The following is a 26830-nucleotide window of genomic DNA, read 5'->3' as shown; positions in this document are numbered from 1 at the left end:
GTTGATATCCAGTGAGTTATCAATCAAGTTGAAGTTTATTATTCTTCCCATTTGGATCTCCAATTCCATGAGTTCACAGGTAGTCTCTTCCTGCTGCTAACTGCCACCTAAAGAAACCGAGATCATCAATGTATTAGCCATGACAAGATCATTTTAGAAATGATTTATCTAGAATTTGTGCTCATTATTTACCATCAAATTCGTTTTTTTTTAACAAATCCGGACACGTTTGAGGCTGACAATCATATTCATTTCTGTAATATCAAACTGATATAATAATACTGCCTCATGTTAAAAGTTTCTCTACTTGCGTAAGTATAATCATACTCGCAATATTAAACTTCGTGAAACTGAAATTGAGATCGAAGTGGCTTCTTACTACACTTGTGGTAACCAAGATTTCTGCTTGATTATTGCCCCAGCAAATGAATAGATTCGCGGTGGCGAAACGACTGCTGCCGGCGTTGCCCATCGTGTTCCGTCAACACCTATACTCACAAATCCCAGGCTTTTTTCTACTGCAGCCGGATCTGAAGCCGTTCCCCATCAAAGCCCTCACCCTTTCACTTCATCGTCGACGTCGGACGGACAAGGCAGCGCGCGGGAGAGTGGTGCGAGGAAGCCTTTGCGTCCTAAAGCTCACTGGCAGGATGAGCAGGCTCGTGTTCTTCACGCCTCCCTTTGCCACGTGGTCCATTTCTTTCCTTCAATTCTACTTGATTTTGTGATTGTGTGTGTATTGTAGGATGTGAAAATGGTCTCGTTCGCGAAACTTATGGATTATCATTTTAGTGCAGAATAAAACTAGATAAATTATGAATGGAATTGTATTCAATCCCATCTCTGATTTCATATCAATGCAGCCTATAGAAGCCTAATGTTTTTTATATGTTTCCGAGTCTTTAAATCGATGATGACGTACCTAATGGATTGAAATGATCCTTCTTTTTCTTGGGAGAATTGGAGTGATCGCGTAAGCGTGAAACTACTTTCTGAAAATTGTAATAGTGACTAGCAAATTTTTAGCAGGTTAGATTAGCGCATGATTGCGGGAGCAAGAGATGTTGGTGTGTCACCTTCTATTGTCGGTTCTTTTCCTCGGAAAGAAGCTTCCCTAGAAGAGGTATACATTTTTAGCCTCTATATTCATGTTTATTTGGGTGTTAGAAGTTAGAACAACACCAAAACAGAATGGATTGTGACTCGCATAATGGATTTTTCCATTTTATGCTCCTCTGGGATTCCTAATATTTCTCTCTATTCATGCTCATAGTTCTTAGGCCATGGAGACACATTCTGTGGATAGGCTTTTATATATACCCATTGATCAATGCTCTTTAATATATTTGCTTCAGTTTTTCATGGATGATTGTCTGCAAAGGCTAATTGACATAGTTGAGACAAACACTGAATTGGAAAGCTTAATTCCCGGTCAACAAATTTCAAAGCTTGTCAGAATTCGATTAGAGATGCAGGCTCCATGTATTTCAAAATGGCCCCAAGCACTTAGCATACAGGTGAACCTTGTTGTCTCTCCCAGCTTAGGTTTTCATTGAGATGCTCGTGCAAGTAAATGCTTTATAAGATGAATTGTAGGCGCAACCCTTGAACATGTCTGCGAGCTTCAAGCAGCGAGCAATGCTTGTTGATGAAATTTGGCATGCTGCTAGGGATAAGGCTGTTGACATCGATTGGTATGTGAAGCGCATGGTCCTTGGTGGGATATACTCCACAACTGAATTATACATGCTTACCGATGCTTCCCCGGGTTAGCATTGTGATTTGATTTTTTCCCTTGTGTGATTCAGATGCTATATTTCAGGTCTTGACGAAGCCTGTGATATTTTTTTCCCTTCTGTTCTCACGTGCTAATTCCATGTTGTACTTGGCATGAACATTCTAGGCATTTGATCTAGCTTTCTTGTTGCACAATGTTGTTCACTATAACTTTTTCTCTATCAATACAATTCCCTTCTCTTGTTGACATGAATTTTCATGCAATCTTTCCTGTATAGAGGCCCGACTGTCAAGAAGTGTACCATGTAGGCCTAACATGTTCATGCACTATTAGCATAGCTGAATTAGTAGTGGTACAGCTTGACTGGCAGATAATATAATTTAAGTAGTGTCGTTCCTCTCTGTTTTCTATACAAAGGCTTATTCCCTTGTCATGCTATCGATTTAGATTTTCAGAATACGTGGGCATTCTTGGATGGACGAATTAAAGATGCATTTGATCTGAAAAACACTGTTCAGGAGGTAACCATATTGTCTCCTTTTCATTGCTTCTTTGGTCACTTGTACTTTTTTCATGTACGTAAGTTGCTAATAAGTATGCGGTATACCAATGAAATGATCTGCCACCCAATTTCCATGATATGAAATTTTTTATCCCAAAGCTTTTAGAGACTTGCGAATTTGCAGGCTAAATACCTGGCAGAAGCGGTGGGAGCTGGAATGGGCAGCTCCGTCCAAGGATTTGTGAAGAGAGTGTTTCAGTCTTGAGTACTTAATGAGGGTGAAATAAGAATGATTACTCTTGGATCAAGAGTTTTCGAGCTGACATTACCATGTCTAAGTTGTTACTCGCTTCTTTTTCTCCTCTTTCTATGTTAAAATGTTATTGCACGCCACACATTTAGTATACATTAACAAGTGAAGCAATCTGTTTCTGGAATATTTATATCCATATCCCTTAAATTTGACAAAACAGATGTCAAGCGCCAACACTTCAACTTCAGATTTTTCGACAAGGTTGATTTAGTTTTTGGTTTCATGTGTTATGTTTTTATGATAATATTGTTTTAACAATCGTAGGTCTTTAAAATAAATATATCGTTTGTATCAAATATGAGATGTCACAAAATTAATTACCTTGTTGAATCAACCTATCATCTTAAATTTTATAGTTAGATTAATTTTTAAAATCTAAAGTTAATAGTGATATGTGAAGGGGTATAAACAGTATAAATCATTACAAAAAATTTGTGTGAAATGGTTTTACGGATCAATTTCGTGGATTGAATATCTTATGTAGATTATCCATGAAAAAATATTATTTTTTATACTAAAATCTAAAAATATTTTTTTTAAATATCGATCGAATTGAACCGTCACGGCTTAAATCATTTCCTTCAATTTTATATGGAAACATAATTATGGAAACTATTTTCTACAATATATTTCACAAAACTATTTAATTCAACGCAATCAGGCAACCACAGCAACTACGATCGAATCGGTCTCCAAAAATCGGAGTCCAAAAAAAAGCAAAAACGATGAATTCAACAACAGCGACTGCATCGGAGATCGTGGCAAAGTTGAATCTGAAGCCTCATCCTGAAGGTGGGTTTTACTCGGAAACGTTCAGAGACTCCTCAGTCATTCTCTCCAGATCTCATCTTCCCTCTCAATGTAAGTCCGCAGTTGTTCAACATTTCAGTTGTTTTGTTATAGCTCATGCATCCTTCGTTTAAATTTCTTTTGAATTTTATATGAACTGGGATAATATATTGATTAAAGTTTTCTTTTTTTGATTGGGATCTATTTTTCTTGATCGAATACGGCTGCAGATTGCTTCTAATAAAAAATTATGTTTTTATTATAGTAAAATTGATACAAGCTGAAACGGTGTTTGATGAAACGCATACTTGTGCTTCAGATGTTGTCCTTATTTAGCTCGAGATTAAGATTCTAGGATGTTGTTCGCTGATAAATCTTGTAACTTTCTGTATACGTCCGCATTTGGTTTACAGTGTATTAAATGCTTATGCATTTATAATATTTTTGTTCTCGGAGTAGATGATATTTCATTCTACAACTTTTGTGCAGCTATTAACTTAATTAATCCGCTATATTCATTTTATTATTCAGAATATGTAGGCGAACGACATACTTCATACATGTAGAACTTTGTTCCTGAGTGTGCGATAACTTTCTAGTCACCGAATTCTTACTCCATAAATTTATGCTGCCGTGTTACACCTCGATTTATCTTTGTGCCCCAGTTCTTACTCTGTTTCGGTAATATTTCACATGCAGATAAGGTAGACCGACCTGTTAGCACATGCATATACTTCTTGTTGCCTTCTGGGAGCTTTTCTCACCTCCATCGCATTCCATGTGCAGAAACCTGGCATTTTTACTCTGGAGAACCTTTAACGGTGATCTTCTTTCTTATCATTTGGCAAAATTTCGAATTAGAGAAACTGCTTTTGATTTTTTTTTTTTAGATTACTATGTGTCAGATAATGTACAATGCTTCTTCTTTAATGGACGTGAGTAGAAAAAACACTTAAAGAATCTAGCGAAAATAATGTGTATTATCATGTCTCTTGCATGATCCTTCATAGGTTTTTTCTCAAATTGATCTCTTGTTAATTTGTGCATGGATAATTTGAAATAGCTGTATCTTAGCATTTAAGTTTCATGTTTCTCTGGATATGCTCTTTTCGACATTTCTTTTTATGAAGCCAATTCCACTCCAGGTATTTGAATTGAATGAAACTGATGGGAGTGCAAAATTAACATGCCTTGGACCTGACATTCTTTCGGAGAATCAATCAGTGCAGTATTCAGTGCCTCCAAATGTCTGGTTTGGTTCATTTCCAACCAAGGACATTGATGTTGATATTTCCTCCGACACGATAGTAATCAAACAATCTTCAAGGGATCCAGAGAAGCACTTTTCTCTTGTTGGATGCACATGTGCGCCTGCCTTCCAATTTGATGATTTTGAGATGGCAAATCGTTCTGAACTCATTTCACGTTTTCCGAAGCATGAGTCCCTCATTTCTTTGCTCACCTTCCCTGACTAAACACTATGTATTTGTATGTTTACTACTGCATGCTTTATATGTAAGTTTATGAGATTTGTCTTTCGAACCCCGAATATTACTTATTCATAAGAGTTTACTTGCATAATCTAAACCCTCGTCATATGCCTTGGATGCTTGATGGTATCTTTTGTCTTGCAAGCATAAACCTTTTTAATAGATTTGTAAATAGCTATGTTTTTTTATATAAAGGGGGTTTTGAAAATAAAAGAAATAGATAAATTGCAGCTATTTTACGATTCCTTAAAGCATGATGCAATGCAGTGCTAATGGTGGCAATTATCGACAGCTTAGATTGTAACCTCTACTGCATCGGTTATAGGATTTCTTCGTCAGTTTGTTTTCTTTAGAGTTGGGAGCAAGAGGAAATTAGATAAAACCTTATATGTGTGAAAACAACAGTATGCAACATTACAAGAATGGACTAGGAACAATGAAGTTAGTTATTTGGTTAATATTTATCCGTACAATAGCTACTTGGGCTGACTAATGAATCCCCATATGCCTTAAGAGAGTTGGAAGATGAATGGTATTTCTCTAGGTACTAATGTGATGAAAATTGTGAAAATTATGCTTGTCGCTTGGAACCTCTTATGTTGGCTTCTATTTTCTCTAAGTGAAAAAGTTTGCTTGTGGAGCTAATTGTAAGTAAATCACAGTATGCTGGCGCCGACTATGATAAGATGCAAGAAATCCTTGAGTATTTTATGATATTTCTATCTCATGATTACTGTTGAAAATCAATTCAAAAAACTTAGTTTTTTTTTCGAAACAATATTGCAATTTAGAAGAACTGGACTTAAAGTATTTCACATTATTGTTAACTATGAAGAAAATATAGATTAAAGAATAAGTCAAGCATGGTAAAATGACACATTCTTGTGCTTTTAACACAAACCATGACAGAAAAAAACGTGCGTCCCCCAGAGGACTATACATAACTTCTGAAACTAGTATTTGCCTCCTCAGTCAATTAATATCTTGAATTTTATATTCAAGTACATTGTGAATTGTATCTTATTCCTATGTGAAACACCTAAATGTCATCGTTCAAGAGAATAAAATACAATTCACCATTTTAGTATGCAGTACAACTGTAGAATAAATAGAAAATGTTGAAGCATCTTGGTACCCGAATATTCCTTATTGGTGAAGACAACACAAGTTGCATTTCCAGATGGTATCCTGCGTGTTCCTTGTAGTAGGAGACAACACAGATTACATCTCCAGAATAATATCTACAATCCATAGAAACTGTGGAATTAACTTACAACAAGATATGATGAAAGCAATGAAAATGTGATAATGTAGATTTCATGTTGCAAAAAAATGCAAGTATTTTGCACAATGTTGTTCGCAAAAATATGTAGTATGCTTACATTCTCTATCTGTTTTAACCCATTTGCTTCCATCTGTGGCCTCTTTTGGCTCTTCACCATCACTATCTCCCTCATCCATATCCAGATATTTCTTTGGATTTGCCTTTGGGCTAGACTTTTGAGGGTAAACCCTTCCATTCAGGATGGCCCTTAAAATCTGTTCATAGATAAGAAAAAGATTGACCTTTTTTGTACTTCAAACAGAGTAGACACTTAAAATCTGGAAGAAAATAGTGCAAGATCATGATGCTAGAATGTGTGTTGGTTTTTCTGTGAACATTGGCTTATCATTTAGTTTCAAAATGTACCTTATCCATTCTTGAATTAGCCAACACAGGCCCTGTAATTGGATCCCTCATACCGGCAGTGAGCACAGATCCACCTCTACACAGGAATGCCTTCTTGAGAAGAAAAGACAATGACCTTTTACCAATGCCATCTCTTTTGTTTTCTAACATTACATTGTTTCCTTCCCTGCCATGATCTGAGCTCAAGGTTTGATGGAAGCGGGAATTTTTCTTTTCTGGCACACTATTCTTTGCCTTGTTGATAATCTTGTCACCGTTTACTAAACCCTCCAAGAATTTCTCCAGCGATGCATAATACTTTTCCAACTCCCCAGAAAAACTAGAATCAGTGGAAATATGTTGATTGAGAATTATTCTCAACTCTTTATCAGTTTCTCGGGAATCTTCTTGTGTAATGTGTTCCAGGTGATCTGGACTTCTGGGTAAACTTGAGCTCACTTGAATATTAGACTTGTCTGAGTCTTTGAGACTGTTATTACTTCCAAAAGTCCCAATAGCAAGTAAAGCATTTGGCCAATCATTGAATTCTTCTCTGCGTGATTGATGTATCATATGATCTGTATTGACGAGACATTGGAATATTTTAAATTAACTCATTTTTCAATGTTCATTAATTATTTGAAATGGTATTGAAGCATTGTTTTAAAATTTTCTTGCATGCATTGATTCGAAGAACACTTGAACATTTTGCTTTCTTGTTCAAAGTCGAAGTGAACAAAAACTCACGATTCATCCCTGATTCTTGATTTAGTTGACGATGGCTCCCTTTCTTTCTCAGCAAACTGAAGATCTACACCAATAAACACAACCATATTAATGAAATCCAAGACTGATACTCCAAGAAACAAATTAGAATAAAAGATACCTTCATTTGTGGACGAGAACTACAGGTACTGTTTCAAGAATGTTGGGTATAATATAAGGTATATCTGGAGAGAGATTATGTATTCTGCTCAAATGCCTTGGCTATGACTTATGAGGAAATTAAGCTTCGTGAGTTTTATACACAGAAAAGGTGTCGGTGGGGTAGTGAGAAATCTGGCTCCAGTTCCGAAATAATGCCTCTTCCCATATTATCTGATCTGTTTAAATCTTTTCTTTGATTATCTAGAAATTTCGATGGCGGGTTGAGATTTAGTGGCATTTATACTTCCCCATGGGTCGTAAGCACAAACAACAGTGCATCTTTATTTAATACATATCGAGAAAGTTCGGACCCTTGAGTTTATATATTTATATTGATCGTCATTTCGTGCTTTAGTACGGTAATTTACCCAATACGCACAGAAAAAAATAACGACAGGTGAATTCTATTATCATAAAAAAAAAAAAAAGAATATTGTTCCAGTGAAACAACCAAGATGGGCTAAGAGATCTAAAACAGCTAATATATTTTGTTTTGGTCTGTTAATTTATAATATTTTTGATAAGGGAAAATTGTATTTTTGTCATATATATTTATCTTTTTGCGATTTTAGTTTTCTATGTTGTCAAATTTAAGTTTTAGTCCTATAAATTTCATATTTTTTTGGTATTTTCAGTTATTTTTCATCGAGAATGTTAATGTGACATTACATACGTCGGTGTCATGTCGGAACCATATCAACACCACATTGTTGTCACTTCGGAAAAAAAATAAACTGTAAAAAAATACAAAGTAGACTAAAACTGAAATTTGACAACATATAAAACTAAAATTACAAAAAAATAAATATATATGATAGTAACGAAGATGCTATCAACAGCAAAGTAGAAATTGTAACGCAAAATTGGTGGGTCTCCCGTTGGGTTTCAAGCTTTTAAAATGCTAATGAAAATTAATGCAGATATCCAACTTTACACCTAAGTTTGGTTGTGAGATTGGTCTTTCATTTTATTTTAATGGGTTGAAATCATCCAATTTTAGCACATAAGATTTTCTTACACATGATTACCTACCTAATCATGTTATGAAATGGCGACTGAAAACTACGTCACACAATTCCCACTTTCTTGCTGTTTTTAAGAATTTATGTATTATTTCGAGGAATCTGATGAACAAATCATAATTTTAATAGATTTTTTTGAAAAAAACAAATGTAGTCTATTTATGTATATAAAATATAGTCGTGAAATGTGACATCCAGAAGGAATAACAATAAAAGGAGTGCAGATATTAGGTATATAATTGTGGGAACTAAAACTACAAAAAAAAAACAAACTATAATAGGAATCTTAAGTTGGCTGCCCAAAACAAACCCATAAATAGAATAAATTAAAGTTAAGCTATTGGAGAGAACATCATATGATGTCGGGGATTAATTTTCTTCTGGTCCGATTCTTACTTAGGTTTTTGCATGTACTATGCATCAGTTTCTCCGAGATTCGGAAAAATAAATATTTCATCGTTGTGGCTCATAAATCGACATAAAATCATATCTCGACGGTTTTAGTCATACAAAAGAAATAATAACCCCACATTGTTTTATAGTATATTTCATTTCATTTCAGGGGCCTCATAGAAACCCTATTTATAATTGCAATGTTTAATTCAAGTGCTCGACTTTTGCAGAATCCAACAAACGAAAACATCCATACAACCTTAGCTAAGCAAACACTCCACATGTTCTAATTCAGTCCCCATATACCCAATTCCTGATTCCACCTACCCCCATTTTCCTTTATATATTATATTCTGGAAAAAAATATCTTTAATGATTTTATACATACGTGGCTTAATTATATAAAAACCCCTAAAAATTAAAATACCTGGATGTGTTATAAAATCGAGGGGTCCTCCATCTCGACCCCATCCATGTCCATGCACGTGAACTTGACTTTAATTAATTATTTTTCATATGCATAATTGCGTAAAATTATATATTATATTCCATCAAGAAGTTCAAATGTGGCGTCCCAGAAATATGATATGAGTGATCTTCATCTCTTGCGATTATGGTAGTAAGATGAGAAATTAGTTTTTGTTTTTCAATAAATTGTTTATTTTTAGGTCTTGGTTCGCTCAGTTTTACTTATGTGATATCGAGAAATACTGACGTAACATCGAAAAATGATAAAAATAGCTAAAAATTAAAAATTAATGTATCAAAACCAAAATTTGAAACTTAATCGGTCAAAATCTAAAACTGAACAATTTAATAGATAAAAAATATATATTCCCCGATCAGATTAGTGAAGTGAATTTATATTTCTTTGTGGTCAATAACATGATGTACGGAACTAACATTTGGTGTTTCGCTATTAGTTATAGGTGATAATTTTGCAACTCAGATTACAACATTAACTGATCTAACATAAAGTTTGGAGTCTGGTAGAAACACTTGTAGCTCTTCGATATATTCACATTCCAATTATTGCATTAACCTACAATTTATAATAATAAATAAAATGCGTGATATTGACCCTTATACCAATTATAGGAATCGATGCTTTCAACTTGTCCAAACGTCATATATAGTCATGGTAATTAGAGTATGTCTTTTATGAGACGGTCTCACGAATCTTTATCTGTGAGAATGATCAACCCTACAGATATTCACAATAAAAAGTAATATTTTTTCACGGATGACACAAATAAGAGATCTATCTCACAAAATACGACCCGTGAGACCGTCTCACACAAGTTTTTGCCTGGTAATTATTCAACTTATTATGTGGTTTAAAACAAAGAAACATTTAGGATACTATATTTTGTTTACAGTTTTCAAGTACCATATAAATATGCATCTCTTTTAATGAACAAAAATAATTAATTATGACAAAGGAATTAGGAGCACTAGCATGCATGTCCCCGGCCATGATCAAAACTACCAATGGGCCTTCTTAATATGTATGTTTCAAGCCTTCTTGCTCTATATTTTAATTATCACATGATTTGGGCATTTTCTAACATTTTGAGTCATACATACCTATGAATTCACACCTTTTTTTAATGACATTTAATTCTATATCATACTAATTATAACATTCGTTCACCTACCACGAAAATGAAACCGGGCTGTTCACTTGATGTTTTGCGTTGCTCCAAGTTATCGAACCAAACGCGCTCCGATCGAGCCGATGAATCTGCACCCTTCTCCTGTTTAAATGCTACTGTATAACGTCTCTTGTCGCCAACTTTCTTGAAAACAAGGTTGTCCGGTTTAACATCCACCCGAACAGCCGGTGGTGACAAGATCGACGCATGGTAAACCGAACCTTCCCGCCCTACATTTGTCAGCTCCTGGGTATACCTTACGACCCGAGACTTATTGAAAACAACGGCGAAAGATGGGTAATTGAGCTGGCCCGGGTCACGGAATTTCCTTCTACACGTGACATTAGGACGATTAGTTATTGTCTCGATTTCTTTGATGTCCGTGGTTTGAAGAGCAAAGAAAAGTGATGTAATCTTCGGGCGTGGCGTCGTACACGAGCCCAGGGGAGAGGGCCTTGAGAGGGTCGACGTGGCCGGCTCCGTAAGCCCACGGGGTCGAAGAAGAGAGGTCGAATGCATCAAGAAGAGTGGAACCAGTGCTGTCGATCGTGTAGGCGGTGGTCACGAGTGCTGATTTGATGGCGCGGGGCTCCAATTTGGGTGTGCTGCTTTAGCAAAGCTGATATCCGCTAACGTGCGGGCACGACATGGACTGCCCTGTAAATTTTCAACATGCAGTTAAATTAATGTGTTAATGTAACAAAGCAAATCCAATGGATGGATTTTCCAAGTGGCATTCCTTAATACCAGTTCATGCAGATTCGGTGGGATAATCATGAAATAATGTATATATATATAAATATATATATATTAATAGTATATATATATATATAAGATGATCGTTCTATCAGTATATCAATTTATTTTTAGTCGACTAGTCATAATAAGATTTTTCAGTACTAAGAATCTAAACCAAATTTGAAGAAGAAATATATATATATATATATATATATATATATATATATATATATATTTTAAGGTCGTTCTCTCAGTCATCAATTCTTATTAAAATTTTCAATAAAGAATTAGAAACCAAATTGAAGAAGATATATATAGTATCAAATGAAAATTTTAAAAATACAAAAGAAATAATTTCTTTTTTTAAAAATATTATATGTCCAATTATCCAATGATGTGATTGAGAAGATAATTATCCCAACTCAGCCTTCTTTTTTTTTTTTGATGATCTAAATATTATAAATAATTGTTATTTTTCAACCGGAGGAATTAAGGTCAAGTGTCAATTATTTTTGTCTAAAAAATTCCTGCTCCTACAGGCTTTCACCTATAATTTTTGGCATCATATTCTTTAGGAAGCTACTTATTTGTAATAGTCAAAGTATTAAATGTATTGTTGCCTAATTTAAGTCGCAGACTAAGGCACAAACTACTATTTCCAGATTAATCATATTGATAACATCATTAAAGAATTCACAAATGAAAGTGGTATATTTATATATATATATATATATATATATATATTGTTCGTTTTGGAAACTTGAGAGGGATTGATTCGTCGCTACAACTACAAGATTATATTAATTAAGGCCGATTTAATTTGAACTGAACTTTGATAATTATGTAACGATGTTGGTCAAAGTCCATGATTAATCCATGCTTAATCATATGAATTATTTTTTTAATGGATAATACACTAAAAAAAAGTAGGTTAAAAATGTATTTAACCGTTAAATACCTAATGCTTAAGCAACCAAATGTTTAATTATGTATTTCCAATCACTTTCAGTACTCAAAAGCCTTCAGCAACTTGTACGTGTTTTATTTAATGATTAATTATAATTTAAATGTATATGGCGTTGGCTTTAAATTTAATAATTTTCTAGCTAGGTAGGGTAAACCATTTTATTTTTTAGGGACCAAATCATGAATTAAAAGGTCATATAATATACAAATAATTGATCCACCTACTCCGTGGAACCGCGTGGGGTACGCGAACACTTTTATGTTATAGTTTTTACACTTGTTCACACGATTTGGAATAAATTTTAGCTTTTAATATCAATAACCTTTAGGCACGTAATTGGACTGCCTATGTAACACTATTTAAAATATAATAATTTGTCTCGTCAGCGAATATTTGGTTAATAATCATAAATTCGATTTTTTTTACTATCACTTTTCAGATGAACCTATCGTATATGATTTACTCGGTGTAGTTTATTTTAAAAATATAATTTGCATGCTACTGTGTTAATCTGAAAAGTTAACCAATTGGTACAACATGATAACGCCTACGGTTTCCATGAACATATTAAAAAATTATAAGGGATTCGAAACACGAGATTCGAATTGTTTCATTTTTCCAACTATTCAACAACCATGTCAAGAACAAATTAAATATATATATTACTAGAGAATATATATATATATATATATATATATATATAATGAATATTACACATTGACGGAATATATTTTCTGTTTCTTTGATCTCTTCATTTAGATTGCGATTGGTAGTAAATTAAATAAATGAATACAAACAAATTCTTTCGATTTATCAAAACAAAAAAAATGTGTGTGATCAAACTCGATCGGCCTCAAAATTATGTGTGTGTCTGCATGAATTCACGGGCAATTATTCTTCCCTGTCTTTAGATACATACCGAATATATATTTGAATTTCACAGATTCTGAGATAATTTGAAAGGACAACATGAACAAAGAATAGATAATTTGAATCTCTTCATGCGAAGACATGGGGAGATTTAGGAGATCTGATCCTTTTCTTATGTTCTTGGTGTAGTTGGTGCCTACGGCGATACTGACCATTCTCCCTTTTTTTCTCCACCTCCGAATCACTCTCGTTCGAACAATTACGCGATTCGCTATCCGTTGAAACTTCAAACACAAATGTGCCAATTTGGATGTCATCAAGATCCTTCAATGGCTCCAACACTTTGATCACTTCACTCGTGGTGGGCCTAAGTTTAGGTCGATGTCTTAAGCATTCGTAAGCTAACTCCGCAGCCTTTTGTGCTCCAGTTTCGGAGTACTGTCCTTCAAGCCTCGGATCCATTATGCGGCTTAGTCTTCGGGGGTTTTTAAGCATCGGCCTTGCCCAGTCCGCAAGGTTCTGTTCTCTCGAAGGACGGTTTTTATCTACAGATTTTCGACCCGTGAGAAGCTCCAACAACACTACTCCAAAACTGTATACGTCACTTGCTGCTGTCAAATGACCTACACGAAACATGATGACGCGCGATTTATATATTTTCTGTCAATGCTACAAAACGAGTATATATATTATTTTTGTTGGATCATGTGCACAAGCCATAGAATGTAGATTACCAGTCATGATGTATTCGGGTGCAGCGTAACCTTGTGTGCCCATAACACGGGTGGAAACGTGTGAGTTATCGCCTTCCGGACCATCGGTTGCCAGCCCGAAATCCGAGAGCTTCGCAGTGTAATCCTGGAGCAGAGTTAGGTAACATTAGATTCATTCATACGAGCAATATATTAAGCAGAAAGTTGACTTACTGAGTCTAGCAAAATGTTCGAAGCCTTAAAATCACGGTATATGACGGGCTTTTTGGCTTCATGGAGAAAGGCAAGTCCTTTTGCGGCTCCAAGAGCAATTTTCAGTCTTGCTGACCATGGAAGTGGAACCGAAAATCCTGCGAACAGATAAAATATACACTTTAATATTAGCAATATATCACGAAGTGAAGTTTTTGAATAAATAAATATAATCAAATATATATCGAAACAGCGTTTACTTCTAAAGAGTTGGTTTTCCAGGCTTCCTCGAGGCATATATTCATATACCAGCAGCCTGTGTTCTTCTTCACAGCAATAACCAATCAACTTCACCAAATGTGCATGTCTTAGTTGACCAAGAAATATCACTTCCGTCTGTTCATCGCATTCCCAAAATAACATAAATAAACAAATCATTTATCAATACAAATTAAATGCTATTTAAGAATAAACTATATGTAATACGTACAATACGTGAAATTTAAACGGATTTGGTTTCGATTTCGTGCTTACCAGCCACTCTCTATGGCCTTGTGCGCCATCTAAATCCAGGAGCTTGACTGCCACGGGCTGAGCCTTCAAACCGGGCCTCAGCTTGTCATCGATGAATCCCTTGTGCACCGGCCCGAATCCTCCTTCACCAAGAAAATTACTTGATGAAAAGTTCTGTGTGATCACCTTAAGCTCTTGCAAGGTAAACGCGTGAATGTTAGAGCCCGCCAAAGATGTAGATAGATCCTCCGAAAGGGTGGATCCACTCAAGTCCGATATTGAGATCCTATGAAACGAAGATGGCTTCGAGATCGGTTTCTTCTGATCCGGGCTCTGTCTCGGGATCTCTGGCTTGAAACAACTTGGGAAATATTCTTGCCATTTCATCTTCTTCTTGACAGCCATCAATCACAAAAATACAGTGCAGTACTATGGAGGTTGGATCAAGATTTCAGGTATATGAGTATTTAAAAAAAAAAACTAGAATTTTCGGAAGTTTTTTATATGGTGAAAATAAATGAAGAGCAAGGAGATAATGGGTTACAACTCCTTTTATATTTGAACTTAGCAGACATGTATAGTAGGAATTCTACATACGTGAGTGCTCTTCCTTCCACGACAATATATCTCTATAAAAGTTACCTAGTAGATGCAAATGGTGAGACTAACTACTAAACAATAACAATAATAAAGAAATTGTCTTGATTTGTTCAACGCAAATGACATTGTTGTCCCTATTGACTTTCGTGATGTTATGTACAAAATATATTTGAAATTCAAAACTATTTTTTGAAAAGATTTTTTCCAAATAAAAGACGTGAATAATGTTGTAGGACAGTTTGTGACCTAGAATATAAAATTACATGAATTGCAACGAATATTTTGAGCACGTGCGGGTAAGGCTTGCCCCAAAAGCTGTCCCTTACAAACGATTTTTTTTTTTTTTTTTTTTTCTGGAGGTAGTGCGTAGAATCACGCGGTGTTGTGTTTTGTCTGTAAGATTCCAATCAGGGTTACGTGTTTCGCGACGCGGGAACTTAATCTGATCTTGTTCAACAAGAAAAATAATCATAATTAAATGTTACACGTACGAAATTTCGTCGATATGAAAACAGTGTGCATGTTCTCACATATGCCTTGCCAGGCATCCCGATTATTTTATTCGCCATTCATTCTACTATTTTCTTTTTTAAATCTGATCTAACTATTAATCATACAAGTGGAATTTGAACCCAAGACTGGGTTTACTGTCACTTTTTTAAGCTACCGTTTGTATTCAAAATCAGCTACGATTTCAAGAGAAGTATCCCAAAATTTAGAGACGGTTTTTATATAACCATCACTAATTAGTAGCCGAGATTTTATTTTAGGACGGTTTCCTGAAACAGTCGATAGTGCGAATCAGTATGTCCTTAGACCAATGGATCATGGAGGGAAAAAAATGTTTTTCTTCACACGTTAATGATTTGGTCAAGAGTAGCAAATTGCAAGGACAAATGAGGAACTTTCCCAAGACCTGGCAATAAGCTGGTAGGATGGCTTTACTTGCGAAAGTGAAACAATGATTTTCGATTTCTTAATTCCAAGTTGCTTTCTTACCAAACAAATTGACAGCTAATAAACACGACTATTATGAACCAAAACAAATATTCCTTGATTTATTGGCTTGGGGCCAAAAAAACCATAACAAAAAAATCCAAATTACTCGATCAAAACCTATTTTTACTATAAAAATAAAATTGCAATTTTTCACTCAAGTTAAATCTCTTATAAACTATATATTAATATCACCCCGAAAAAACCTATAAAATTACATTTAACAAAAACAAAATGAAGAAATAAGGGCTTAGTATTTCGTCTTAGTAAAATCTCTTTTTAGGGGGAGGATTTAAGAAATGTGGGCTTAGCATAACACATATGGAAATGAAAGAAACGGAACATTCGACGCCACTGGCAGTGCTGTTATCAAATGTCTGCGCGTGTCTCAAGTCTCAACAGTATCGCCCACAAAAGCAGTAAAATTCAACTTCAACATTTACCATGCTTTAACTTTCGTTTTCTAAAGAATAATCCATGTATAATCAGTAAAAAGAGATAACCATGTCATTCAAATCCAACAGATGAAGAAGCACAGATTTTAGTTGAAAACTGTCACCAAGAGATGACTATTGCATCACCAAAAACAGAGAAAAGCTTGTATTCACTTGATGAGGGGATTGTGGATGGAAAAGTATGCATGGAATGGGATCTTGGAATATCTAATTTCTCGGTACTGATTGAGCTGTGGATATCATTTGAGCCATGATCGTTGCATATTGAACAGCCGTATGTTGCGAAGTATATTGGTCTGAGAGGCCAAACTCGGAAAAGCTTGGTTCAGTATGCACGAAATGGCCTGGTAGAGAGCTTTTTGATAGAACTTCCTGCCACAGATCAAAGAATGCACTCATCATTTGATGTGATTTTTCCCATGATGAAATGGGTAGATACTCCATCTGCAAGAAGTGAGAACAAGCCTTCAGTTCGTAGTTTGATTATCAAGAAAGTATCATTCTTCAATGTATAGAAGTATTTCTGGCGAATTTTAAATAATAGAAATATAATGAATAGAAAATAAACACGAGACAGGATTTATGTGGTACGGCCATACATGACATAAATGCCAAGAGGATCAAACCTCTGATTAATCTCTTTCGGTCTAGAATACAATTCTCTCTTTGTATAGGTCAAAATATCTTGACTCAATATGGAAGGAAAACATCCATTTAACCAAAGGATTATAAATCAACTTTAAAATGTATTATGATCTCTAATGATTCTAAGATATCTCTTTAATTTCTAACAAAATAAAATTCTGATAAGTTTTGTAAGTGAATGAATACATCAGCGCAAAGTGATGGAAGTGAAGGTTCATGTTAACTCCGGAAATATAATTCAAATATAATGTTGATACATGCAGCATTGGCATTTGGCACGAATTTTTTAAGAAACCACACTAATCAAATATATCACGCAACGTTAGGGAGGAGTTGGTAGTATTGGTACATCTCAATAAAAATATTTGGTGATGACTATGAACATGAAACCAACTAAGCCTTGTTAACTCAGCTGGATTTTTCCCAGGATTACCCATTTTGCCCACCAAGATGTTACGCAGCCCCAGATATAAACGAAATGAATGGATTTGGGACAGTAAATGATAAATATCAAGTGTTGCGTGCTTATTTGACATAAATAATTGGAAGTACTAAAACACATTATCTAAATGCAAGTCAAGATCCAACCAAATGACACTCTGCAAAAGGAAAAAATAACCAACATAAATTATATTTAATCAGATTTTAGAAGAGAATGGGAGGATTGAGATCCACTAAGTTTTCAATTAAGTCAATGTTGTGAAGTGCAAGTGTGCAACAAATTATTATATCCTTCATTCAGTAGAAGCAGTTGCTCTATGCATTTATCAACCAAATCAAACATACAGTGGTCAGACAACACTGAATTTCGAATATTCAGTAACCTAAAGGTACAAAAAACTAGTGAAGCAATTTTCAGATAGACAAAACTTTCCAGGTTTGAGTACAATGGTCTAAAATCAGCCGAAATTATGGAGGACAAAAACCACAATTTCAATCTCCATATGTAAAGGGAATCAAGTGATTTTCAAAATGGTTCTTGCTATACCAGCATATCAAGACTCGGCTCTAACAAAATATATAGATTTGTTATTATAGTTCTTACTTGTGAAATAGATGTAAACGAAGGAAAAATATGAATATCCCAAGCTGTCTTCATGAGACTACCAGTTTCTTACCATCAAGTCTTTGAAAGTATTAGGAATATAAACATTGCACAATTATTCATGTAATATTGATTTTGAAAGTTATAGAACATAAAGTCATAAAGGATCCCAGTACCTCCATTACTATTCCCCTCAAACCTTCAGAGTGCGCAAGAACCACTTTCCCCACACGCAACCTGAAGTCCCCAAGATTATACTGGTTCCCCTGAATTCAATGAATTTTCCAGTGAACATTTGATATCAAGCACCAGCAAATTTAAATTCTAGGCTTTTCAAACATTCAACAAATAAAAAAATTGAAACAAAAAACAATAAATTATGATACCCAAAACAAAAAACAATCAGCATATATACATTAAAAAAAACACGAACCTCGAAATTAAGGGCAACTCGCATTTTATAAGATTGAAGTTTCTCCATAATCATCTGAATGCTCGATTCTGCCTCTACCACAAGCCGCTGTCCTCTAATTACTAAGTAATATTTACTCGGCTGCTCCACAAGGGAAATTCCCAGAAAATCACGTGGAAATTCGTTCGGGTTCGACTGTTCTGAAAATCAAACAAGACACGGAAACACAAGAAGATCAAAGATTCAAAAATAATAATAAGAAACGGATTTAAACTAATATTAGGAAACATTAATCCAAAACGGCAGCATTCAAGATTCTCACAAAAATCACGTTCATTGATGTCCTACCTCTGACCATGGCCCTGTAGAAGCTGAGAGTGGCTTTCCATCGACCTTCTTTGACTCCATTCAAGCTTTCAGCGCACTGAGACAGTTCAGAGTGGATTTGGGTGTTGACAGTTGCGCCGGCGTTTGGCTGCCAGTGCAAAATCCTGCACAAACCATCAGTCACACACAACTTACAAATTGAATTCATGCTAAAGGAAACATTCGAGAATCAGAAAAGGAATTAGGGTTTTCCCCACAGTTACCATTTGATCGGCATTATGGTTAGATTTTGCAGACGAAAAACGAATCAGTTTGTTATAATGGGAGTCACTTGGTTTCTCTCATTAATTAATAATGTATTAGTTTAAAATTTTATAAGCTATAAAATCTTGTTATAAAAATAAATCTTAATAAAGGATATAATCAATATTTAATATATTTGACTTTTTAAAATTCTATTTTAAAAATCACTAGATTTTTTATAGATTATTTAAAAATTTATTTGAATCTTTTTATTATCATAAATATCAAAGCATATTTTATTGTTGTTCGCTGTCAAGGATACAATATTGATCTATTATTATTCATCTTTGTTTTAACTAATTTATTAACTCAAATTTTACAAAATATTAATATCTAATATAATTATCTTATTTAACTATAAGCAAAAATTTGTATGAGACGGTCTCATGGGTCGTATTTTGTTAGACGAATCTCTTATTGGATCATCAATGAAAAAGTTTTACTTTTTATACTAAGAATATTATTTTTTATTGTGAATATCAGTAGGATTCACACGACTCACAAGACATCTATTGTTCAATATATTAGTTTAACATCTTTATATGATTCAAGTATCATATCTTTAGCAAGCGTCAAGCGGTACCGAAATAACAAAAATTTGGGTCACCCGCAGTTGAAATGCAGGCCAAACAACTCCATATTTTGCGCAATGGGCCCAAGAAATTTCGTTTTACAAGGCCCACTAGAACCTGCAATTTTAATCTTCGTATTTTTTTTAAAAAAAATAATTTACCGTTCACCTAAAACACGAACGTTCCATAATCAGGTTTCACTTTCTCAATTTTCCGATCAAGGTAAACCTAACACTCGTCCTTTCTTTCTTCAGATCCAAAATTGTAAGTCGGATTGCTAATGTGCTTACTAAACCCTTTATTGCGTGTTTCTTGATTCAGTTTATTCACTGAAGAAATCATTGAATTCGGATTTCCTATGTTATCGGTCGACTGCGATTTAAAACTAATGTAATTTTTTGTCTTATGCCTTTAAATTGTATATCAGGACACGGTTCCGAGCTGCGCTTATATTTTTCGTTGAGATAGCCTCCTCCAGATATTTCAATTTCAGAAATTATGAATTCAAGAAGGTTTTTCAGATGTGTTTTTTCCAGATATCTGTTCTTTAGTTGCGTTTTTTCTTGCGCTTGTATGATTCTTCCTAATTGTTAAACTGGGCGGAAAACAGTACTGATATGAATTGATGTTGCGGACGGAAGAGCCTTGCATGTGGTTTTTTTATTAAGTTTTGTTTGATTTGAAGGATTGACTGTTGACACTGTAGGATGTAAAGTGTTAAGCCCGCACAGAAGCTGGTCTCTTTGTTATTAAGAGGGCCTTTGGTTGAGATTAGCTGGTCTGAAGGGCATGGAGACAGTGTTGGTAAAAAATTTATATAAGAATTTGTAAGATGTCAAAATATTGGATAGCTCTCTCGTGCGACCGTCTTTAAGGTTTTTATGCATTAGATGGGTCGACCCGACCCGCATCTGCCTTAAATGTAATACTTTTGGCATAAAATGCATACTTCTTCACGAGTTGGGTCAGGTTGGTGATCTCTATTACAAAATTAAGTCGTGAGATTGTCTCACAGAGTTATTAAGATTTATTTTAAAATATCCCCTCAAATTTTATTATCCCGGGTTTACTCTCCCAAAATGCAATGACAGATTCCAAAATAATTACTAAAATATGTATTTGCATTTTTTGATGCTATCGTGATCATTTTATAATTATGATGATAAAAAGATCCTATATATAATAGTATATATATATATATATATCTTAAGCTCCATCATCTTATTTTATCCAAATATTTTAATCGGTTTATTTTTAAAAATAAGATTTTACGTATTATAAAGCTCGTAAGATTATAAGGTATAAGCCCTTATAACCTATTTAAAAGTAACTTGGAAAAACTCCGGCATATTCAGTAGTATTTTCTTTTGTGAGAGTGGAGAGTGAACTTTCAATTGTTAGATACTTGAATGTTGATATTACAACTGCGGTGTTGTAAGCTTTTAAACTCTAAGTTTCCCCCTTTAATAAAATCAAATAATTGCTTGTAGAACATCATGACTACCATCGGTAGAGTATCCATCATGACCTAGTGTTTGCCACCAGTTTGTCTCACAGTGCTTGCTTGATTTCCAATTTTTTTTATTGCTGATTCTCTTTCTCCATTCTTGGAAGTGGAAACATGCTTTACTTTAAAATTTAACCTTAACAGATTCACATCTTAACTAAGTTTACTTGACAAATATGATTTCGATTAACAAATATGATTTCGATTATCATTTAGAAATTGCAAATTTAGATTGTTTTCATTTTCGTGGTTGTTTGTCGGAAAAGTTACATTTCCTTTCAACCCTCTTATCTTTTTCATCCACTTCTTTCTCTTTAAATTTTTAAGGAAGTAATTTCTTGATGATATACTCATTTTAACAATCGGGAACAAAATATATTGTTTTGAGTTCAGGGATCGGAATACCAGAGCTGCTCTTTTTGATGGTATCGAGGAAGGAGGCATAAGGGCTTCATCCTCTTACTCTCACGAAATTGATGAGCAAGAGAATGATAGAGCGATTACTGGACTGCAAGACCGCGTTTCTATGCTGAAAAGGGTAAGTTGATTCTTTGTTGTACTGCAATTGTTCCTTTGATTTGAATGTCTTTTACTTTATGGTCCGCAGCACTTAGCAAATGGTAATACGAGAATACGCATTTATGTACATGAAGTTAGGGTTACTCCTCTTACAATGATAAGCCACTGGCTATATGTTTGCATAGAAGTTTGACTATCATAGATAGAAGTTACACCAGCTAATTTGTAATATTGTTTCTGGGGCATCCTGATTGTGTTTCCAAAAACTTGTAGTTGTGCCCAAATGAATTTTCATGGATGACAGCTGAAGCAAAATCTTTTGCAGTGTTGCTTTTTTTTTTGGTCAGATTCAAGCAGCTTCTACTTGTATCCTCTCAATCACGAATTTTCTCTCATCTTGAAGTAGAAACTAAATTATTGAGGAGATAAAATTTAAAAAGAAATTATTTGTAACGGAAAGCTTTGAAGCATTTAATTGAATTCTCCAATGATCGACATAGAGAACAAAATGAAAGGAATAATTTGCCACAGATGTCTTTGCAGCATTTGATCAAAACAGCAAGAGTTATCTTGGATAAATAGGTTTTAATATGTTCATATGAAGTCATTATTTCGTCAAATGTTTTATTATATTTGAGTGCATGTCATAAATTTCTTCAACTTGTTTTATTAAATGGTTGGTACTTGTACTTATTACTAGTACTAACAGTGAATTACATGAACAGCTGTCAGGTGATATCAACGAAGAAGTCGAGGGTCATAGCCGTATGCTTGACAGAATGGTATGTGTATGTATGGTTGTTCTTACACCGATCCTACAACTTGAATTTTACTTCATAATGAAAGCGTCTGATTATTTCCTGCTCCTAACTCTAACTTTTGATTCAGGGTAACGACATGGATACCTCAAGAGGAGTTCTATCCGGGACCATGGATAAATTTAAGATGGTATTTTACCTCTACCTCTTCAACATAACTTTCCCCTTTCTGCCCGAAGTTTAAATAGTTGATCGTGAATGTTCCACTGTGCGTAGGTGTTTGAGAAGAAATCAAGCCGGAGTATGTTCACACTCGTGGCATCTTTTGTGGTAATTTTCCTCGTCATATATTATCTTACGAGGTGAATGATTTTACTTGTGACGGCTAAGCTAAGGAGGGGGGATGTGCAAACTTGTGTACGACTCGAATGTTCGATTTGTTCGACAATCGAAACAGTATCGACGAACGAGTTCCTGTAATGACATGGTATCTTGTGTATAAATTTGCACACTTAAATCATTTTTTCCAGCTTCGGGTTGGGTGTGTGAACTTTCCATTGTGGATAGTGCTGGTCCGGACCGAGCCCAAAGCAATTATGAGTGCATTGGGTGTATGGACTTTCCGTTGGATAGGGCTTGTCCGGACCGAGCCCAAAGCAATTATGAGTGCATTGAGCCTGGATTTAATTATTAACTCTAATTAAAATATGGGATTCATAGGCTCAATCTATTTAATGACTGCCTAATCAATCTGTAATAAATTTATTAAAAAAAAAGTACCAAAGATGATGACCATTGTTGTTAAATATTATTTTTTTTTATAAATTATTTTATTTGGAATGAACTTAGGTCTCTAATATAGTTAAGAAAAGTCATTTGCTTAAACCTAGCCTTCTCCATATTTCGTATATTTATTTATTATTATTATTATCGGGTATGGATATAGAAATATTGATGTGAAATGTTTTTTTTTTATTACGTTATTTTTAATTTTTTTCATTAGTAAAATATTTTTTGTTGATGTTCTAAAGAGAGAGAAAATTTGAAATAAATATTTGGAGTTGGATAAGAATAATATCTCAAATTGGAGGCGTGTATGCGATTTATGTGTGAAATAATAACAAATTGGGGGTAGGTCGGTGAAGCCTATTAGGATGACGTCAAGAATCTGTCGTGGTCTACCAGGGTAAAGTAGACCCTACCCCTGCGGGCACTGCCCGCAGGGTAGATCTAACGGTTCGAAAAAATCTGAGCCAATTTTTTTTTTTTTTTTATACATGGTGGTGGGCCCGGATCACTCATGTGGAGTGATCCGGGCCGTTCCCTTCCCGTGCAGGCACTGCCTGCACGGGCAGGATGAAATAATCCGTCTACCAGGAAGGACATTGGGTCCCATCTTTCCAGCGAATCAGCGAGGTTGGGAATATGGTTCCCCCAGGACACCTGGATTTTTTTCATTTATGGGGGCAAATTGTAAAGAAAAAATATTGAAATTCAAAATTATATATTGGGGTGAAAATATATTTTTTTGTAAAAGAAAACATATCGAACATAATTTGTCATTTAATATAATTTTGGAATTGAATATATATATATAATTTGGGAATTGAATACATAGAATTTGACAATCTTTCATCTTGAGTTAGTTTTTTATACTTTTGATATTAACTTCGATTCAAGTTTCAATTTTATTATGATATAAGAGTCAAGACAACCTCATTAAGTGTTGGACTGTCCATCCGATAATATTTTTTAAACTTCATAATCTAGTTGTTCATTCATTGGATAAAAATTTGTGTGAGACGGTCTCACGGGTCGTATTTTGTGAGACGGATCTCTTATTTGGTCATTCATGAAAAAGTATTATTTTTGTGCTAAGAGTATTACTTTTATTTATTGTGAATATTGATAGTGTTGATATGTCTCACAGATAAAGATTCGTGATACCGTCTCACAAGTAGGCCTACTCCATTCATTGACATAAGTGGTGTGTTAATTGTCTCATATCGGTTGGATTAAGTTATTAGAGCTAATATATATAGCTTAGACAATTATCTCTTTCTTGAGCTAGTTTTTGGGGTTGACGTCTTTTGAAGTTGAGTTAGATCTAACTCTCAATCTTAACAATTTTTGTAGACAAAAATGATAATTTTTATATTTATTTGATAATGAAATATATGAGTGATGAAAATTCTTCATTTTTTCATACAACTAAATAGAATCTTTTTAATGTACATTCTTTATACAATATTAAAAACTCTATGATTGAGACAAAATGGTGTCATGATTATTTTTTAAGGAAAACTTATTTTTTGTCCTTTATATTTATCATTATGTGATTTCCATCTTATATATCTTCAAATTTCAATATTAGTTATGTGTCTTTGAGTTTTTATCAATTTTAGTTCTTTTTATCAAGTTTGAGTGATGTTGTGAAATTATACACATCAACATCACATGAAAACTGCAATGATAAATTATCCACATATACTAAAGGCATACCAGTCATGTAAAGTATATCCACTGATATTAGAAGACATACAAGTAAATCAGTCACTGCAATGGACTATTGTAGCAGAGAACTTCTTTTGCTGCATATTGGCAGTGGAACCACCGTCCATATCCATATATAGCAGCAATAAGACCAACAAAAAATCAAGTTTCCTTTCCAATTCATACCATCCAACAAAAAAGTAAAAGAGTGAGTCTCATATGAGATCGTCTCACGGATCTTAATCTGTGAGACGGGTTCATAATAAAAAGTTAGAATAAAAAATAATATTTTTTCATGGATAACCTAAATAAAGGATATGTCTCACAAATAGGATCTGTGAGACCGTCTCACACAAGTTTTTGACAAAGTAAAAAGATAGGAGGCATTCATACCGTGAAAAACTACCACAATGCACACAATTTTCACAACGCATCAAGCATAAGCAAACAAATCCAAATCCATATATATGGAAATACATAAAATGAAATAAGTACATAAAATTAACCAGTTCATGTTCATAAAGAAAATTTCACCATCTTCTCCAAGTCTTTATCCTCGCATTCAACTCTCTTTCATATACCACATCACACAATATCGACATTAAACACAACCAATTTGTTTTAGATTACTCAAATTAAATTGAAAATGTAATGCAATGGTCAAAATCCAAATAATAAGAAATACCAAATGATGTTTTCATTCACAATACATATCGTCAATTGTTTAAAATATGGTAATTTCGGAATACCCTCCAAGAGATTGTACATCTTGACCCCACTAAAATATAAAAATTGAAAAGTTATTTTTTTTTTCATATTGGTAAATGAATCCATTCACAATCAGCATAATCTATTACTTATTCGATCACTGTATTTTTCCAAACATCATATGGATTCTTGTTACACGTCAAATCCAATAAATATACCATTATTATTTTCTTCATTTATGATAGTCATGATCCAATTATACATGCACAAATGAACTATTATAAAATAGGAATCTAAAAGAATTAATGAAGTGCCTGGTGTTGTATGGGATAAGGAAGATGATATTTTAATGTTAGTCAACTGTTGTATATGACCTTTATTTGAATATGTTCATTTCAAATTTCAGTATGAAATTCATTTTTATAGTTATAATAACATTTGAATACAAATGAAATTAATTACAAAAAAGGATTTATAGACGTGCAACGCGTGCACGATACATCAATATATATTATAAGTTGTGCTAATTGACGAATTTTCGACCACGTAGCCTCCACAAAAGTGATGAATTACGTATGTCTTTTCTCATGAAAAAGGCGTGAGGCAAAAATAAAAAAGATGAGGACATCATAGAGATCATCAATTTGGACATTCCATCCAGCAAATTGGCGTGCAACTTTGGTTTTATTTAAGACGTCATTCATAAAAAATGCATTCACCACTCTCACTTGAGATTAGAGGTGGTCGGTGTGGGAAATTTCAAATATCGTATATCGTATCGAAAATACTGATAGGGAAAAAATGATATCATTGGCGAAAAGTCTGTATGATGAAGTTTCTGTACGTTATCGGTAAAATACCGTCTTACTGAAAAAATATATATAAAAAACTTCATTCTCTTGTAATTTCAAAGGCATTGATAACTAATACTAAACAAATTCCTCAAGACAGTCAAAGAGACGAGAAAATATATATACAAAACAAATCCATCAAGACAAT

At 34.1% G+C, this 26830-nt stretch overlaps 6 protein-coding genes across 10 annotated transcripts; 3 read left to right on the top strand and 3 right to left on the bottom strand.

Annotated features, from left to right (window-relative positions):
- Positions 1–1032: 1032 nt before the first annotated feature.
- LOC140806181 (uncharacterized) lies at positions 1033–2741 on the top strand. Its single transcript, XM_073162687.1, has 5 exons — positions 1033–1123; positions 1356–1517; positions 1597–1768; positions 2186–2259; positions 2425–2741. The coding sequence occupies exons 1-5, from the start codon at positions 1043–1045 to the stop codon at positions 2503–2505; spliced, it is 570 nt and encodes a 189-aa protein (XP_073018788.1). The 5' UTR covers positions 1033–1042; the 3' UTR covers positions 2506–2741.
- A 449-nt stretch (positions 2742–3190) lies between these two features.
- LOC140805038 (uncharacterized) lies at positions 3191–4961 on the top strand. The gene is made up of 3 exons (XM_073161223.1): positions 3191–3414; positions 4042–4163; positions 4488–4961. The coding sequence occupies exons 1-3, from the start codon at positions 3279–3281 to the stop codon at positions 4815–4817; spliced, it is 588 nt and encodes a 195-aa protein (XP_073017324.1). The 5' UTR covers positions 3191–3278; the 3' UTR covers positions 4818–4961.
- A 172-nt stretch (positions 4962–5133) lies between these two features.
- LOC140805037 (protein DEEPER ROOTING 1-like) lies at positions 5134–7715 on the bottom strand. 2 transcript variants are annotated; one of them, XM_073161222.1, is made up of 5 exons: positions 7388–7713; positions 7249–7312; positions 6523–7079; positions 6215–6371; positions 5134–6073 (listed from the first exon to the last, which is right to left on the bottom strand). In XM_073161222.1, exons 1-5 carry the CDS (start codon positions 7391–7393, stop codon positions 6054–6056), a joined length of 804 nt encoding a protein of 267 aa, XP_073017323.1. In that variant the 5' UTR covers positions 7394–7713; the 3' UTR covers positions 5134–6053. The 2 variants fall into 2 exon arrangements, with proteins under 2 accessions (XP_073017323.1, XP_073017322.1); XM_073161221.1 differs by having other exon boundaries at positions 5134–6371; positions 7388–7715.
- Positions 7716–12926: 5211 nt separating this feature from the next.
- Positions 12927–15216, bottom strand: LOC140804523 (serine/threonine-protein kinase RIPK-like). 2 transcript variants are annotated; one of them, XM_073160560.1, is made up of 5 exons: positions 14513–15205; positions 14239–14374; positions 14000–14136; positions 13808–13931; positions 12927–13696 (listed from the first exon to the last, which is right to left on the bottom strand). In XM_073160560.1, the coding sequence occupies exons 1-5, from the start codon at positions 14894–14896 to the stop codon at positions 13203–13205; spliced, it is 1275 nt and encodes a 424-aa protein (XP_073016661.1). In that variant the 5' UTR covers positions 14897–15205; the 3' UTR covers positions 12927–13202. The 2 variants fall into 2 exon arrangements, with proteins under 2 accessions (XP_073016661.1, XP_073016660.1); XM_073160559.1 differs by having other exon boundaries at positions 14000–14374; positions 14513–15216.
- Positions 15217–16507: 1291 nt separating this feature from the next.
- Positions 16508–19313, bottom strand: LOC140805704 (mediator of RNA polymerase II transcription subunit 20a-like). The gene is made up of 5 exons (XM_073161984.1): positions 19235–19313; positions 18993–19135; positions 18666–18844; positions 18409–18498; positions 16508–16986 (listed from the first exon to the last, which is right to left on the bottom strand). Exons 1-5 carry the CDS (start codon positions 19246–19248, stop codon positions 16750–16752), a joined length of 663 nt encoding a protein of 220 aa, XP_073018085.1. The 5' UTR covers positions 19249–19313; the 3' UTR covers positions 16508–16749.
- A 695-nt stretch (positions 19314–20008) lies between these two features.
- On the top strand, positions 20009–23173 carry LOC140804524 (bet1-like SNARE 1-1). Of its 3 annotated transcripts, none has more exons than XM_073160563.1 (6): positions 20009–20068; positions 20274–20358; positions 21747–21891; positions 22598–22654; positions 22761–22820; positions 22907–23173. In XM_073160563.1, the coding sequence occupies exons 2-6, from the start codon at positions 20345–20347 to the stop codon at positions 22994–22996; spliced, it is 366 nt and encodes a 121-aa protein (XP_073016664.1). In that variant the 5' UTR covers positions 20009–20068; positions 20274–20344; the 3' UTR covers positions 22997–23173. The 3 variants fall into 3 exon arrangements, with proteins under 3 accessions (XP_073016664.1, XP_073016663.1, XP_073016662.1); XM_073160562.1 differs by having other exon boundaries at positions 20057–20110; XM_073160561.1 differs by lacking the exons at positions 20009–20068; positions 20274–20358 and adding an exon at positions 20132–20236.
- Positions 23174–26830: the final 3657 nt, after the last annotated feature.

This window comes from Primulina eburnea, chromosome 11 (assembly GCF_022965805.1).
Source record: "Primulina eburnea isolate SZY01 chromosome 11, ASM2296580v1, whole genome shotgun sequence".
Taxonomy (NCBI): Eukaryota; Viridiplantae; Streptophyta; class Magnoliopsida; order Lamiales; family Gesneriaceae; genus Primulina; species Primulina eburnea.
This window is presented reverse-complemented; position numbering and strand designations above follow the sequence as displayed.

Excerpts from the sequence above, each read along its gene's own strand:
- LOC140806181 (XM_073162687.1), top strand. The coding sequence starts at position 1,043 with ATGATTGCGGGAGCAAGAGATGTTGGTGTGTCACCTTCTATTGTCGGT. Across the intron at positions 1,124-1,355 it reads AAGAAGCTTCCCTAGAAGAG|TTTTTCATGGATGATTGTCT; the intron begins GTATACATTTTT and ends TATTTGCTTCAG. Across the intron at positions 1,769-2,185 it reads GCTTACCGATGCTTCCCCGG|ATTTTCAGAATACGTGGGCA; the intron begins GTTAGCATTGTG and ends CTATCGATTTAG.
- LOC140805038 (XM_073161223.1), top strand. The coding sequence starts at position 3,279 with ATGAATTCAACAACAGCGACTGCATCGGAGATCGTGGCAAAGTTGAAT. Across the intron at positions 3,415-4,041 it reads ATCTCATCTTCCCTCTCAAT|ATAAGGTAGACCGACCTGTT; the intron begins GTAAGTCCGCAG and ends TTTCACATGCAG. Across the intron at positions 4,164-4,487 it reads ACTCTGGAGAACCTTTAACG|GTATTTGAATTGAATGAAAC; the intron begins GTGATCTTCTTT and ends ATTCCACTCCAG.
- LOC140805037 (XM_073161221.1), bottom strand. Across the intron at positions 7,080-7,248 it reads TCAAGAATCAGGGATGAATC|ATCATATGATACATCAATCA; the intron begins GTGAGTTTTTGT and ends TCGTCAATACAG. Across the intron at positions 6,372-6,522 it reads CTAATTCAAGAATGGATAAG|ATTTTAAGGGCCATCCTGAA; the intron begins GTACATTTTGAA and ends ATCTATGAACAG.
- LOC140804523 (XM_073160559.1), bottom strand. The coding sequence starts at position 14,896 with ATGGCTGTCAAGAAGAAGATGAAATGGCAAGAATATTTCCCAAGTTGT. Across the intron at positions 13,932-13,999 it reads CGAACATTTTGCTAGACTCA|GATTACACTGCGAAGCTCTC; the intron begins GTAAGTCAACTT and ends ACTCTGCTCCAG. Across the intron at positions 13,697-13,807 it reads ACCCGAATACATCATGACTG|GTCATTTGACAGCAGCAAGT; the intron begins GTAATCTACATT and ends TGTTTCGTGTAG.
- LOC140805704 (XM_073161984.1), bottom strand. Across the intron at positions 18,499-18,665 it reads GAGTTGCCCTTAATTTCGAG|GGGAACCAGTATAATCTTGG; the intron begins GTTCGTGTTTTT and ends CATTGAATTCAG. Across the intron at positions 16,987-18,408 it reads TGAGGGGAATAGTAATGGAG|ATGGAGTATCTACCCATTTC; the intron begins GTACTGGGATCC and ends CACTTCTTGCAG.
- LOC140804524 (XM_073160561.1), top strand. The coding sequence starts at position 20,205 with ATGTTATCGGTCGACTGCGATTTAAAACTAAT. Across the intron at positions 20,237-21,746 it reads GACTGCGATTTAAAACTAAT|GGATCGGAATACCAGAGCTG; the intron begins GTAATTTTTTGT and ends TTTTGAGTTCAG. Across the intron at positions 21,892-22,597 it reads GCGTTTCTATGCTGAAAAGG|CTGTCAGGTGATATCAACGA; the intron begins GTAAGTTGATTC and ends TTACATGAACAG.